The sequence below is a fragment of the Stegodyphus dumicola genome, chromosome 9 (genome assembly GCF_044657685.1).
Source record: "Stegodyphus dumicola isolate Sdum_Otavi_A_Nest chromosome 9, ASM4465768v1".
NCBI lineage: Eukaryota > Metazoa > Arthropoda > Arachnida > Araneae > Eresidae > Stegodyphus > Stegodyphus dumicola.
In genome coordinates this window covers 130,163,684-130,178,093 of record NC_140776.1, presented here as the reverse complement: position 1 = coordinate 130,178,093, position 14,410 = coordinate 130,163,684, and the positions used below count along the sequence as shown (strand labels likewise).

Genomic DNA, 14,410 nt, shown 5'->3' with positions numbered 1-14,410 from the left:
TAAGTACTTTTTATACGATTTGTCATAGGTAAGTACTTCATGAGTATGAATTAAAAATTTTATTAATTGTTGAGCATTTTTTTTTATTTGGGGGCAGCAATCTTAGGAAAGTAAGCAGGCATCCAATGGCCTAGGAACAGCCATGTATGTTCGCATGACCTCTGATGTCAATAGAAATTAAGTCTCCCTTGGTTCCATAATGTCATGGACTGTAATTTGATTCTTAGTCATTTTAACTACATATCTTAATTTTGACAAAAATTTTAAAACTGTATTGCTAATCATCCATTGTTTAAACATTCATTTTTTCTTTTAATTAATTCTCAGTTAACTTAAGTAAGTTTTTCTTTTTAAATTAATTTGTTTGTATCCATTGTTAAAACACTTCCTCATGTTTGCTTGTGCTAACAATGCAAACATGATTTATTTCAATTAAAGTTCATTTTCCTAATTCATTATTTTTTGCTTTATTTTAACTGTTAATGCTTTTCAGGGAATTTTCCTTTCTGCTTGCTTGACTTACTGAAATTTATCAGATTCTGATTACTAATAAAATCCCTGTACTTTTACTGTTATATTTCTTTGTAATATTATTTAGAAAACTGATTTTTAAATCACTTAGATTGTTTAGTTCTGAGCTATTATAATCAACAGAATTAATTTCATTTCTGTGAGAAATCATAACATCCAATGCTGAATTAGAATACCAGGATTATGACGTCATCAGTATAGCATCACGCAGCGCAGTAAGAATCATCCCAGACAGCGCTGAGACCTGGTCGAGAGTGGAGGGCAGACGTGAGCAGACGGCTCACACGTCTTCAAGAGTTTATAAACTTATATTGTGCTTTCGATGTTATGCCTTTACATCATTATGTTAATCCTGCATATCGTTAACTTCATCTTTATATACTTTTCTTAATTACTTTTATTTCTTCCTATTAAATAAACCATTTAAATATTACTTCGTGCTCTCATGCTGTGAATTAAGTCAAATTCTACAAAAAAAATATGGCGACCAATCGTGCGGCCTCGAATTCCAAAATGTGCGAGTAGTAGAACTGTCCTTTGAACTACTGAGTGAAAGTTATTCGATTTATTGGATTACTCGTATAAAATGTGGATTACCCAATTGACGACGATCATCTGTCGGGTGAGTACAAAACTTTCTTTCCAATATGAAGTTAGTAGAAATTCCAGAATTGGAAGCAGCTTTAAAGAACAGTAAAAGTTCTGAAATCAAAAGTTTGCATAAGCTTATTTTTAATACTGATGGAGATCGAAATAACCGGAAAAGATTACGTGAATTTTCTGGTTTTATATTTAAACCAGATTCTGAAGAATTTAATAAGAAAATAGATACAGTGCAGAATAGTTTTACTTTGAATGAGTTAATTAAAGTTTGCAATGTATTGTGCATAAATTCAGAAGGTTCAAAAACCGGAGTCGTAACCCAAATTGTCTCTTTCCTATGTGATTTATCTGTACTATTTGAAAATATTTTGCATGAAGAAAATTGTGATATTGAAGATGAAACTATTAATAAATTTCTGAAGTAATGCTTGATGATAATCAAAGAGACAATCCTGGTTTTAATGAGTCTCAAGTAAACAATAGTATGCAGCTTCCAATTCAAGATCATTTTAAACCTCATCTTAGTTTTTCTGATATTGAAAGTACTGTTAATCCTTTTTTTGGTAATTCATATGAAAATGTTGACAAATGGATTGATGAATTTGAAGATGTTATAAATTCTTTGAAATTGAGTGATTTGCATAAATTAGTTTTTGCTAAAAGATCATTAAAAGGTAAAGCGAAACTATTTATTCAGAGTGAACCTAAAGTTAATGACTGGTGTAAGTTAAAACAGCTTTTGAAATCTGAATATGGTAAAGCTTTTAATTCTGCTGAGTTGCATGAAATGTTATGTAAACGTAAATTAATGCCTAATGAATCTTTAGATGAGTATTTTTTGAAAATGAAAGAAATGTGTTCGCGAGGTAACATTGAAGATGCTTCATTAATTAAATATGTTATTGATGGTATTCCCGATTCTGTGGTTAGAAAAACTATACTGTATGGTTGTGAAACAATATCTGAATTTAAACAAAGGCTTAAAATTTATGATAAAATGAGATCGGACAATGATAAGTTTAAAAATCCGAAACCGAAAGTAGACACTCAAGTTAAAGATAGAAGTAAGCTTTCGTCATCAAACCGAAATCAATCTAACGTTAATAAGGTCAAATGTTTTAATTGCCAGGAATTTGGGCATTATTCAAAACATTGTGTAAACAAATCAAAGGGTGTAAAATGTATAAAATGTAAGAAGTTCGGGCATTATTCAACGAACTGTCCAGAGCAGACCCCCGAGACACAACAAGCAGCTTTATTACAACGAATTTGTGACAAGGATAGAATTATGAAGACTGTAGAAATAAATAATCATTTAGTTGATAGTTTAGTTGACACTGGTTCAGATGTAACGATATGCAGCGTAGAGTTACACAAGCAGATTGGTTCTCCTAATTTAAATTGTAGCGATATCACATTAAACGGAATTGAATCAAAGCAAATGTACCCCATCGGCTTTTTCATTTCTGATATTTCAATTGATAGTTTTTCACTGCGTACGAAAATTTATGTTGTTAAGTCATTATGTAATCAAATTGTATTAGGTTTGGATGTATTGAGTCAGTTTAACTCCTCTTTTACCGAGAATGGCCTTCAAATAATTTCTCATCGGAATAAAAGTAATGTAAACCTGATAACTGCTGAGTCATATCGAAATTCTAATGTTCGTTGCGTTATGGGAAATTTGAATATTGCTATCTCATTGAAGAATGTTTATGATCCTTCACAATCGTCTGGCGTCTCTGTTAATGTAAACAAAAGTCCCCAAAGCGGAAGTAGCGCGACGTTTAATTACCTTTCACATCTGGTGAATGCTATTTCTGTCAACGAGATTGATTTATCGCATATTTCAAATACAGAACATAAAGAAAGACTGTGTAATTTAATTAATTCGTACCAGCCTCGGAAAAATAGACAATCTGACTTCAAGATGCAAATAAATTTATGCGATGACATTCCTGTCTGTCAAAATAGAAGATACATGTCTTTCACGGAACAAAAAATTGTTGACGATCAAATTAAGGAATGGTTGAAAGAGGGCATAATAAAGCCTAGCAATTCTAATTATTCGGCGGCTATTGTTTTGTGTAACAAGCGTAATAATTCGAAACGTTTATGTATAGATTATCGGAAATTGAATAAGAAGATTATTAAAGACAAATTTCCACTGCCTTTAATTCCGGAAGTACTTGATCGCTTAGAACAGTCCAAAGTCTTCATGACACTAGATTTGAAAAATGGCTTTTTCCATGTAGACATAGACGAAAATTGCACCAAATATACCGCATTTGTAACACATAATGGTATCTACGAATTTCTTAAAGCTCCTTTTGGTTTATGTATTAGTCCAAATGTTTTTCAAAGGTACATTTATTCAGTATTTCGTGACTTGTTAAATGAAGGTGTACTAATTATTTATATGGATGATATAGTCATACCGGCTAATGATGAAGTTGAATGTTTAGACAAATTAGAAAGAGTATTCAAAACTGCTTCGGAGTATGGGTTACAAATAAATTTCAAAAAGTGCCAATTCTTAAAATGTAAAATTGAATTTTTGGGACATGTAATTGAAAACGGAACTATTCGACCATCACTTCCAAAACCATTGCTGTTCGAAACTTTCCACAACCGCGTAACTGTAAACAACTACAAAGCTTTTTAGGACTAATGGGATATTTTCGTAAATTCATTCCTCAGTATGCTAAAATAGCTAAACCTCTTAGCGACTTGCTTAGAAAAGGTATTGGTTTTAAGTTCGATTCCGAACAACAGGAAGCTTTTTGCAGATTAAAAGAAATTCTCTCTCAGGCACCTGTTCTACATATATTTAGGCAAGGATATCCATTAGAACTTCATACTGATGCTAGTAGTCAAGGCTTTGGTGCGGTATTACTCCAATTGTCTGATGATGGTAATTATCATCCAATCCAGTATATGAGTAAGAAGACTTCACAGCAGCAAGAGAAACTCTGTAATTACGAATTAGAAGCCCTTCCAGTAAGCCTAATAGCCTGCCTTGCCTAATAGAAGCTCTGAAGAAATTTCAAAACTATTTGTTAGGGACTAAATTCAAAATTGTAACTGATTGTAGCGCTTTTCAGAAAACTTTAGATAAGAAAGATTTAACTCCTAAAATTGCGAGATGGGCAATGTTTATTGAAAAATTCGATTACGAAATTGTACATCGTTCAGGAAGCCAAATGAAACATGCTGATGCTTTAAGTAGAAATGCTTTAATTTTAACATCATACACATCCGATGTAACTGAGAAGATTCGGTTAGTACAACAACAGAATGAAGATGAACATGTGAAGTTAATCAAGAATTTAGTTGAGAAGGGAGAAGAAAATGGATTCTTAGTGAGAAATGATATTTTGTACAAATTTGAAAATGATAAAGATCTTCTAGTAGTGCCAGAATCCTTACAGAACGAAATCATACAGAAGGTACATACAAAAGGTCACTTTGCTGTAGATAAAACTGTGAATGCTGTAGAGCAAGAATTCTATATTCCCAGACTGAAATGCAAAGTTGAAAAAGGTAATTGCTAACTGTATAGAATGTATACTGTACAACAAGAAGCAAGGAAAAGCAGAAGGATTTCTTCATCCTGTACCAAAAGAAAACGTTCCCTTGAGTACGTATCATATCGACTTTATTGGACCTCTTCCATCGACGAACAAGAGATACCAACACATTCTAACTGTTGTCGACGCTTTTACGAAATTTACTTGGTTCTAACCAGTGAAATCACCAACTACACAAGAAGTTATTTCAAAATTGAAGCAACAACAGACTGTATTTGGAAATCCAGCCAGAATCATTTCAGATCGAGGTAGTGCCTTTACATCGAAAGAATTTTCAGCTTATTGTACTGAAGAAGGAATAGAACATGTCAAATTTACTACCGGTATTCCAAGAGGCAACGGACAAATTGAGCGAATTCATAGGATTTTGATTCCTGTTTTGTCAAAATTATCACATGAAGATTCAACGAAATGGTTTAAGTATGTTTCAGATGTCCAGAGGATAATCAACAGTACAACTACGAGAAGTACAAAATATTCACCGTTTGAGCTTCTCATAGGTATGAAAATGAAGAATAAAGAAGATTTGAGAATTAGTGAGATATTGAATGAAGAATATCTAAAGCAATTGATGCAAGAACGTGATGAAATGAGAGAAGATGCGAAAAACAACATTTTGAAGATACAAGAAGAGAATCGAAAACAATTTAACAAGAAACGTAAGAAACCGAAACTATACAAGATTGGCGACTTGGTAGCCATTCAGAGAACTCAATATGGGACTGGTTTGAAACTACGACCTAAGTTTCATGGACCGTATAAAATCATAGCTGTTCGATCAAATGATAGATATGAAGTCGAGAAAGTAGGATGCCATGAAGGACCAAATTTGACATCTATTGCGGCTGACCATATGAAGCCATGGTCAAATTGATTTAATGCTTGTATCAGCTCAAAACCTAAGGACCTGATACTCTCTTTTTTTCTTTTATTTTATTATCTTTGCAGGTACATGATAGTGATGTCCATTCAACAGACATCGAGGACGATGCCTCTTCAGGCTGGCCGAAGCTGTGGGAAATCATAAAATGCAATGCTGAATTAGAATAGCAGGATTATGACGTCATCAGTATAGCATCACCCAGCGCAGTAAGAATCATCCCAGACAGCGCTGAGACCTGGTCGAGAGTGGAGGGCAGACGTGAGCAGACGGCTCACACGTCTTCAAGAGTTTATGAACTTAGATTGTGCTTTCGATGTTATGCCTTTACATCATTATGTTAATCCTGCATACCGTTAACTTCATCTTTATATACTTTTCTTAATTACTTTTATTTCTTCCTATTAAATAAACCATTTAAATATTACTTCGTGCTCTCATGCTGTGAATTAAGTCAAATTCTACATTTCTTTCTCTGTTTGAGTAACCAATATATGGCCTTCAGGCTACAAACTGCTTTTTTTTTTTTTTTTCCAGAATTTTAATAAGAAAAAATTCAATGCTCCAGTGATATTTCCATTCAAAGTATAGAGTCTAGGAGTTCAAAACACAATCTGTTTCGATGTTTGATTTTAGTTGAAAATACCCTTCTTACAGCTGCACCATTTAATAGCAAACTTTAAAGATTAAACTATTAATCACTTAAGCACATGAAAACACAAACCACTGGCACTGAGAACTGTTCACACCTTCTCTATGATCTCAAACCAGATGAAAACTTCTATTTAAGCCTAAATAAGTTTTTTATTTATTTATTATAAATTTGTTTTATCAGATACATTATTTTAACCTAAGTGTTTCATGATCTATTAAAAAAAAAATTGAAGTTACAAAAAATAGCACAAGGAAATGACAGAGCAGCAAATGTTTTGCAAAATCACATACACATAAATTTTAATTGCAAAAGTTTCTTAAAAGAACAAATTTGCAAAAAAATAGCATGATCTGGCGACACTGCTCCCCCATAGTACAGCAATGATCACACTGCATGAGTTAAATTGTTATATTCTTTTAACTAGTACTATCATTTTTAAAATTAAGATACCTCAAATCCTTAATGGTAATACAAACTAGATTAATTTGGTTCTAATGAAAAAAATTCTTACCCTTGGATCGTTATCATAAAGCTCTTGATCATCTTCCTCCTGAATAGTGTTGTCATTATGGTGCCCAGAAGTTGATGAATTGTTCCGAGCGTGAATTTCTTGTAGGAAATGATTTTCTTGGGCTCTTTGCCTTTCTTCCCGCCAGAGTGTTCCTCCACCTTCCAAACTCTCAACAGCACTTTCAGTGTCTTCTGTTTCAAAATCTCAAACCAGAATTTTATTTTAAACATGATATTAACCATACCAGTATCAGCAAAGATAAAAATTCAGCCATTATAAAGTAATCTAAAATTCAGAAGATACAGTTTTACTGATAATTTAAGAGTTTTAGAAACTTTTATTGTATGCTAAGTAAACTCTGCACATAATTGTTTAATATTTATTATTTATTAGAGCATAATGCTAATTTAATTTTAATTAAAAAATTAACTTCCCGATGATTTCAATTATTTCCTTGATTTTGTATGCAACCTTACATTATTATTATTTTCTTCTTACACTGATTAATTTTTTCTTGATTTAAATTGGTAAAAACTACAGAGAGCTGAACAAAACAAAATAAAAAAGGTTATACAATGTGCAATCAAAATTATATGTATAAAAGAAAAGTGCTGATGGATTAATGCAAGATTTTCGCAAGCATAATTCCAGGCCATATCAAGTTTGAGACGTTACAGAGACTCACTACCTGAATATGCCTTTTCATGCTTTAATTAGTAATCGGATTTAGATCTTATGTGCTTTCAAGAATATTTTGTGATTTGAAATAAAAGTTATTACTATTATAATAATTCTATTTTTATAATCTAATTAATTTTTAAAGACTGGTTAATAACTTTTAAAAATATTCAATACCACATTTATCACAAGAAAATCATTTGTTGTTGATTATACATTTTCCCTATGCTAAAGGGCTAGATAAATTAATCATTGAGAGTTGCACACACTTTCTTCAATATATATATATTTTGCTACAGCTGATTTACCATTAAATTCACACTGATACATTTTTATTGATATACTTTATGAGCTATATATAAAAAATATATATTTTAATTACCTCGACTACTACTTAAAACTTTGCTGTCATTGCCACCATCTTCATCTTCCGATCCTACGAGAAACATAGATTATTTTACTTGTTTTCAAAGTGAATTTTATAAAATAATAATGTAGAAACTTAAATAAATTAAAAATTATTTATTTGTAAATATTAAAAACTGCTAGCTGAAATCAATTTTAGTTCAAAAAATAAAAGTAATGCATAATTCATGTTTTCTTTTTTAAATACAAAAGCTGAATGAAATTCCATAACAATAAATAAATATATAATTAGTCAGAAATGAAATTCTAATTTTATCTGTTCATTAACTAAAGGATTACAATTATCACCGATAAAGAAAGAATCACAGAATTGATGTAATCTCTTATTAATAATTATCATGCTTTCTCAAGAAATTGTAAACATGAAAAAGGATCAATTTGGTTTTCAAACATGCCATCATTATGAAGACATTTTGCATGGTACATATTTTATTTCTGATAGTTTGGTCAATAGAAAGGCAATTTATAAATCATATATAAGAGGGAAAAGCACAGAAGCAGAAAACTTTTACACCAAAACACTAAACAGAACATGCTTAAACTCCATAAATTAAAAGTTATAGATGGCCTTTTAAAAACAGAAGCACAAAGATGAAAGAAAATCTGACAATGGTGAATTGGCAAAAAGCTCCAACTATTAATAGGTAGCACAAGCCCATTCTCCTTTAAGATCTAGTATTTATAAATAAGAATTACATTCAAACCTGTTTTTGTATGGTCTTTTTTGTAAAGATTTGTTTTGGTGCAGTATATGAAAATTTGAATCAAATTGGAACACAATTGAGGAAGTTACCAATAATAAAACAAATAAATAAATAATCAAAAAAAAAAGGGGGGGAGCTTTAATCTTGTATATCTGGCTACTGATACATATACAAATGTCTTGTAAAACAACAGTCGCCACAAAAACTGTTCACTGACTACGTGATAACCGAAAAAAGTCAACTCTAAATGAGTGTGAGGTGGTATCTTCGGTTGAAGAAAGCAAATTTGAATCAGTTTACCGCAAGCAATTTCGTGTATTGTCAGATTACGAAAGATAATTGTTATACATTTTGAAAAGTTTTGTATGTGTAAAATAAGTACATATGTAAATAAATTATTAAAAAATGTTCGCATGTGTATTTTCTAAATCAGATTCTAAAAGGTTTGGTAAGATTCCAAGTAGCTGCCAAGCCTCATGTCTTGATTTCGTTTAAAAAAGTAATTCCTAATTATTTTGTAAGGTTTTGAGTTATTTCCTACGTTTTTTCATGCGGTCCCTACTTACCGCATAAAATAAAATAAAAATAAAAACGCGTTGCAAAAGCTATTTTTTATAGCTACTCGTGAAGTTTTGTGCAATTTTTTTTACTCTTTTTTATGCGGTCCCTATCTGCCACACAAACAAAGGTTTGAGTATTAATGGCAAATAAATTAATGTCATGAATTTATAATTATACTAAATATTTTTCAGCATTTCATTTCTGGCAGGCTTTGAATTGTTTGAGTTTTTTTTATTTGTTTTTTTTTATTTGTTTTTTTTATTTGTTTATAGTTTTGTTTAAAAACACTAATTGGATACCATTTATTACAACATATTAGCGAGTGATTACTAATTGTCTGTAGTTAAAGCATACTCAGCTTGGTGATCTGATATTATCAAAGAAAATTAATAAACACTTACATTATACATATTACACTACAAATCGTTTACTAATGTAAAAATAAATAAGTGAATAAATAAAATGTTATCATGTTTGATGATTTTAGTGGCTCAGATATATGAAGCATAACCACAGGGATAGAAAAGAACTACTCTGAGAAATGAGCAACTCCATTCTGCATTTCTCTGTTCATGAACTTTAAACACTGGTACAATACTCTCATCAGGTGGTGAAGACCACAAAACTGTGATACAGTATTTCTTTGTATTTCTTTACAGTTTAACCTTTGAGTTACTGCAGTAGGGGATTTTCCTCCGAGTTCTCCCATTCATCACAAGAGCACATTCATGCATCACTAAAGGTAATATCAGTTGAAATAATCATAAGAAAATCAAAATTTCTTTTATCTTATGGCCACCTACATACAAATAGTAGCAATGGGAACAGGAGAAAACTAACTAGTCCTTGTGAAGAGCTGGCGACATTTTAATTGAATAGTGTGAAAATCTGACATCTTCTGAATGGCATGGATTTTCAAAGAGACATAATGTTTCTTTCAATATTTTTAATTGCTACATAAAATTTTGCTGAAAAGTATTATTATCTAAAATGTCAGGAGACCGGCCAAGTTTTAATCGTCCAATGAGAGCTTGTCAATATTCATTTAAAATTGTAACAACTGTAATTTAATTTACACAATAATCCTGTTTCTTTTTGGATTATTTTTTCCATATGCCTTTTGATGTTGTTTACTATTTTTAAATTCTGGAATTCTCTTTAAATAAAACTTTCCAATTACTGGTCTAGCATTCTTATTTGTTGCTCCTGTATTATCCAGAATGATAAAACATCCTGCAAATAATCATCAACACATGCTTCACAAAACTGAAATTCTCTAGCAATAATGTCAATATTCAAATGAACTGCAAAAAGAAAATGGTGTATTGAGAATATAGCAAAGCACACTAGGGCTATCTGTATAAGGGAAGGGATGCCTTCGTGGAGGACTTTCTAAGGGAAACTGGCTTGTATACACATTACACATGGGGAAAACCACGGAAACGCCCATGCAGCCAGCCCATTCGCGGGATTCGAACCTCGGACTGAACTACCAGTGTTCAGCGATTTTACCGCTCGGCCGCTGGTGGGCCCTGCAAAAAGGAAAAGAAAGGAATCATGAAAGAAAGAGAGAGAGAAAAATCTCAGGCAATTTTATGACTCTTTTTTTGCCTAGGAAAAAATTAAAGAGTGTTGCTTTTTTTTAGCCACTGCAGGAGTAAACTTTTGACATGATAAGGGGGGAAAAAAGAGAAGAAGAGCAGATCTGCTTTGAATTAATTTTTTAAGATATGTATTGCAGTTCTGTAATAATTACTGCTCTGTGCAGTGTTATTTTAGATGTAATTTTAATGAATTTTGTTGCATTTATCATTATTTATGATTTTTATGTTTAAAAGTTCAACTAATGTTTACACAAACAACTATCCGCAGATTACTTTATCCATCAAAAAAAAAAAAAAAAAAATATCAGCAGGCCATGTGTTAATGCGTTCTTTTTTTTAAAAAAATATGCTCACAATTTTTTATTTACTGGTGACTAATGAAAATAAGAAATCTCAGTAAAACACATTGTAATATATTTTCTTAAAAAAAATTAAATGTTAGCAATTTTTGATTTACCAATGATTGGGGAAGATGTTACATCATTTTAAGACAGAACCATTTTACTGTGCATTCAAATATGCAAAAACGGAACGGCCATGAAATGACATATGTAAATGACACAAGGATTTTAAAGTGGGGAAGGTCACAAGCAAAAGAAAAGCATATGTTCTGACAACTCATATGACGGTTTATATCCTTTTGTAAGAGCACCACAATTTATTTACTGCTGCAGAGAGGAATTGATATCAATTAAGCGCTGCGAGAAAAGTAAAAATGAGCAGTATTATAATCTTGCTACCATTATGATATGGGCAGTGAAGTTGGGAAAGTATCTCTATGAGTTTAACATCAATTCTATTCTCTATTTATACAGAGATAATCATATTTTCATAGACAGTTGCTAACATTTATGTTCCCCCTTTCTTTTCTTTCTTTCTTTCTTTCTTTCTTTCTTTTTTTTTTTTAATTTCAAAGTGCTCTCTAAAACTTGCATATAATTAGGACATTTCATTGAGAATTTGAACTTATTATGTACACATGAAATCAATAAATTTCTAATCACAAAACTTAACTATTTATCAAAATGATAACATATTTGCTCAAAATAAAATCATGAATCATTTAAAATTATAAATATATTTCTGTCATTATTTGTATTTCTAAAAAGCTTTGAATATTTATTGCCAAATTTGAAAAATTGAAATACATCGCATATAAATGAGTTATCCCACTCTAACTGCTATCTGGAGTTTTTTTCTTGTTGATTTATATCATGTAATCTATGTAACATGCTGCAGAGCATTTCTAGCAACATTATTTCTTCTATCATTTCCCAATATGGGATAATTTCAAAGTCCCAAATATTTAACATGTTAACTCGTTTTTTTTTTTTTTTAAATGCTTATCATATGCTGCTAGTATGCCTTTCTAAACAATGATATGCCAAAATATTGGTAATATTATAATTTTTGATAATACTCTTATTTTTATATCCCAATACCCTTATTTTATATAATTGCAACATAACATTAGTAGTCCCTGATTATCTGCAGTCCCACAAAAAACATCTTTAGGGAGTATCTTTACTATTTCTATGACACATCTAATGCCACTTAATGTTTTACATTCTTCTTTTTACACACAAGACATACAAAATTCTTGATTTTTTCCAGTGTTGTTCTTATGTACACACACATCTGTTTTCACTTAAACAAAAAAAAAAAAAAAAAAAAGGGGGGGGGGGAATTTCATCACCAAATCCTAAAATGAGAAGGAAAAAGAAGGCATATAACATTTTACATTGTGGGTGAACAAAGAGCTAAGTTTGATTTCGCCAAAGATAATAAAAATTGTAGTATGAGGTTTGCAGCCATGCCAAAATGGTAAAACTCCTATAGAACATAATCTGCAGTCACACTGGCAAAACGTCAAGAGAAATGAAATACCTTTTGGACATGCTATGAGCATACTGGAGTTGCTATACAAATACTTATTAATGATGTTATAGATTGCCATATAAATATATCTTGAGACACTGTTTTGCCTTATCAGCACTTTTTCTGTGACTTTCAATAGAAAAGCAAAATTTACCCAAACATTTAACTAACAGTGATGAGGATAACTGTGTGATAATGTTTTATTTTATTCATAAAATGACAGCTAAACAATGTTTTTCAGAAATATATAAATCTGTTTGGTGGGAACTTCGAATCAAAACATGGCATGTTAGCATATCATAGAAGACATTTTGCTATTTCCTATTAGATGATAAAACTTGTATAATAACTATGAATCATAATATTTTTATATACTTGTAGGGTTTATATTTATTTTAACTAACATTTATTTTAAGTTTAAACTACCTTTCCTGTCAAGCCTTACTTTCCCCTGGAACTGCCAATGCCAGAGTATGTAAATTTCAGTAGAACGCGCAAGGATTCAAATTATCAGCGGAAGTATTCTGAGTTAAATAGAAAGGAAACGAGTTCAAGGTGTGCTGTTCTTACTTCACGAGCGCGGAGGTAGTTAGCCAGAAATTGAGGAACCCCGTGTTTTGGCCGTGTGCTTGCCTGGAAGTATTGTTAATCGTTCAATGTGATCTTCAAGTTAGCTGAATTAGCAGCGGTATTGTAAAACGCGGTGAGGTTAGTTACTTTTAGAGAGCCTCGTAGTTAGAGTCTTGTCTTTAGTTTCTTTTCAGGTTATTATTTTTATTTGACCGCCGAGTTGTGAGCGTCAAGAGCACGCACTTGTAATTTATTACGTTGAATAAAAAGGGACTTAAACCCTTAACAAGACTCTGTCTTTTATCCAGTCTCAACAGTCACCTCTTGGTTGCGTGCAAGTTGGAGGCATGCAACGCTACATACTGCATTGGAGCAGATTACAATGTATTTTAATAAATTAGAATTATGAAATCAGCAAAATATAAAAATACACTTTCAAACTTTAAAACGCTTTTTTTAATCCAATGGCAGGCACTTGCCTATTCAGCAGTGACCACTCCAAAGGGCAAATGTAATGGCCATTTTATTATGGAGATACCTAATTGGCAGCAACTGTTGCTGCCTATGAAGGGGATGGACAGTTACAGCTATGCCTTCTTCGGGATTGGAACCTGGGCCCTTCAGTACAGAGGTAGGCTCCCCTTACCACTATACTGTCTGGGCAGCAAATTCAAAAACACTGCACACTGTTTTCACAAAAAAATTATGAGAAAAAATACCTGAATTTAGTTCCCTAACCAGCGAAGACATAGCATTCGTTACAGAATCTGCAGCTACCAGCAAATCATTCCGAAGACTCCTAGTGCTTCCTGACTGGTCATATGCCATTATGACATTATTAGGAGCACCAGTAGCACTTTCAGAGGTTGGTGGATTACTCCCAGGAGTTGTAGGAGCACTGCGTGAAGAAGACAGAGGGTAAGGTGTAGATAAAGGTGGTGATTTGGATGTAGCAGAGCGAGGGGAGCTGTTTGGTGTGGACCGAGGAGATGTCTGATGATTCTAGACAGAAAAAATACTTTTCAGCTCAACTAAAATCACCATTTTGCTTAAAATACATGAAAAAATAAATTTAAAGAATAAAATTAATAAAAAGCATACTAATAATCTACCGCATAAAGTATTATAGATAAGCAAGAGAAAGTTACAGCTCTCATGGCTAGAACCCATTTAATTTAATAAAAACTTACTAGCCATGAGAGACAAGAAAGGACTATAA

General features: G+C 31.9%; 1 protein-coding gene across 4 annotated transcripts in view; it reads right to left on the bottom strand.

Annotated features, from left to right (window-relative positions):
* The window catches only part of LOC118202892 (dystrobrevin beta-like), a 129,186-nt gene that overhangs the window by 7,546 nt on the left and 107,230 nt on the right, over positions 1-14,410 (bottom strand). For 3 of the 4 annotated variants that reach the window (XM_085824113.1, XM_085824110.1, XM_085824111.1), the window contains exons 14-16: positions 13,911-14,193; positions 7,831-7,884; positions 6,771-6,973 (exon numbers count right to left, since the gene is read on the bottom strand). In XM_085824113.1, the coding sequence (XP_085680239.1) occupies positions 6,771-6,973; positions 7,831-7,884; positions 13,911-14,193 (540 nt within the window). The remainder of the gene's footprint in view (positions 1-6,770; positions 6,974-7,830; positions 7,885-13,910; positions 14,194-14,410) is intronic. The other variant, XM_085824112.1, reaches the window with a different exon arrangement.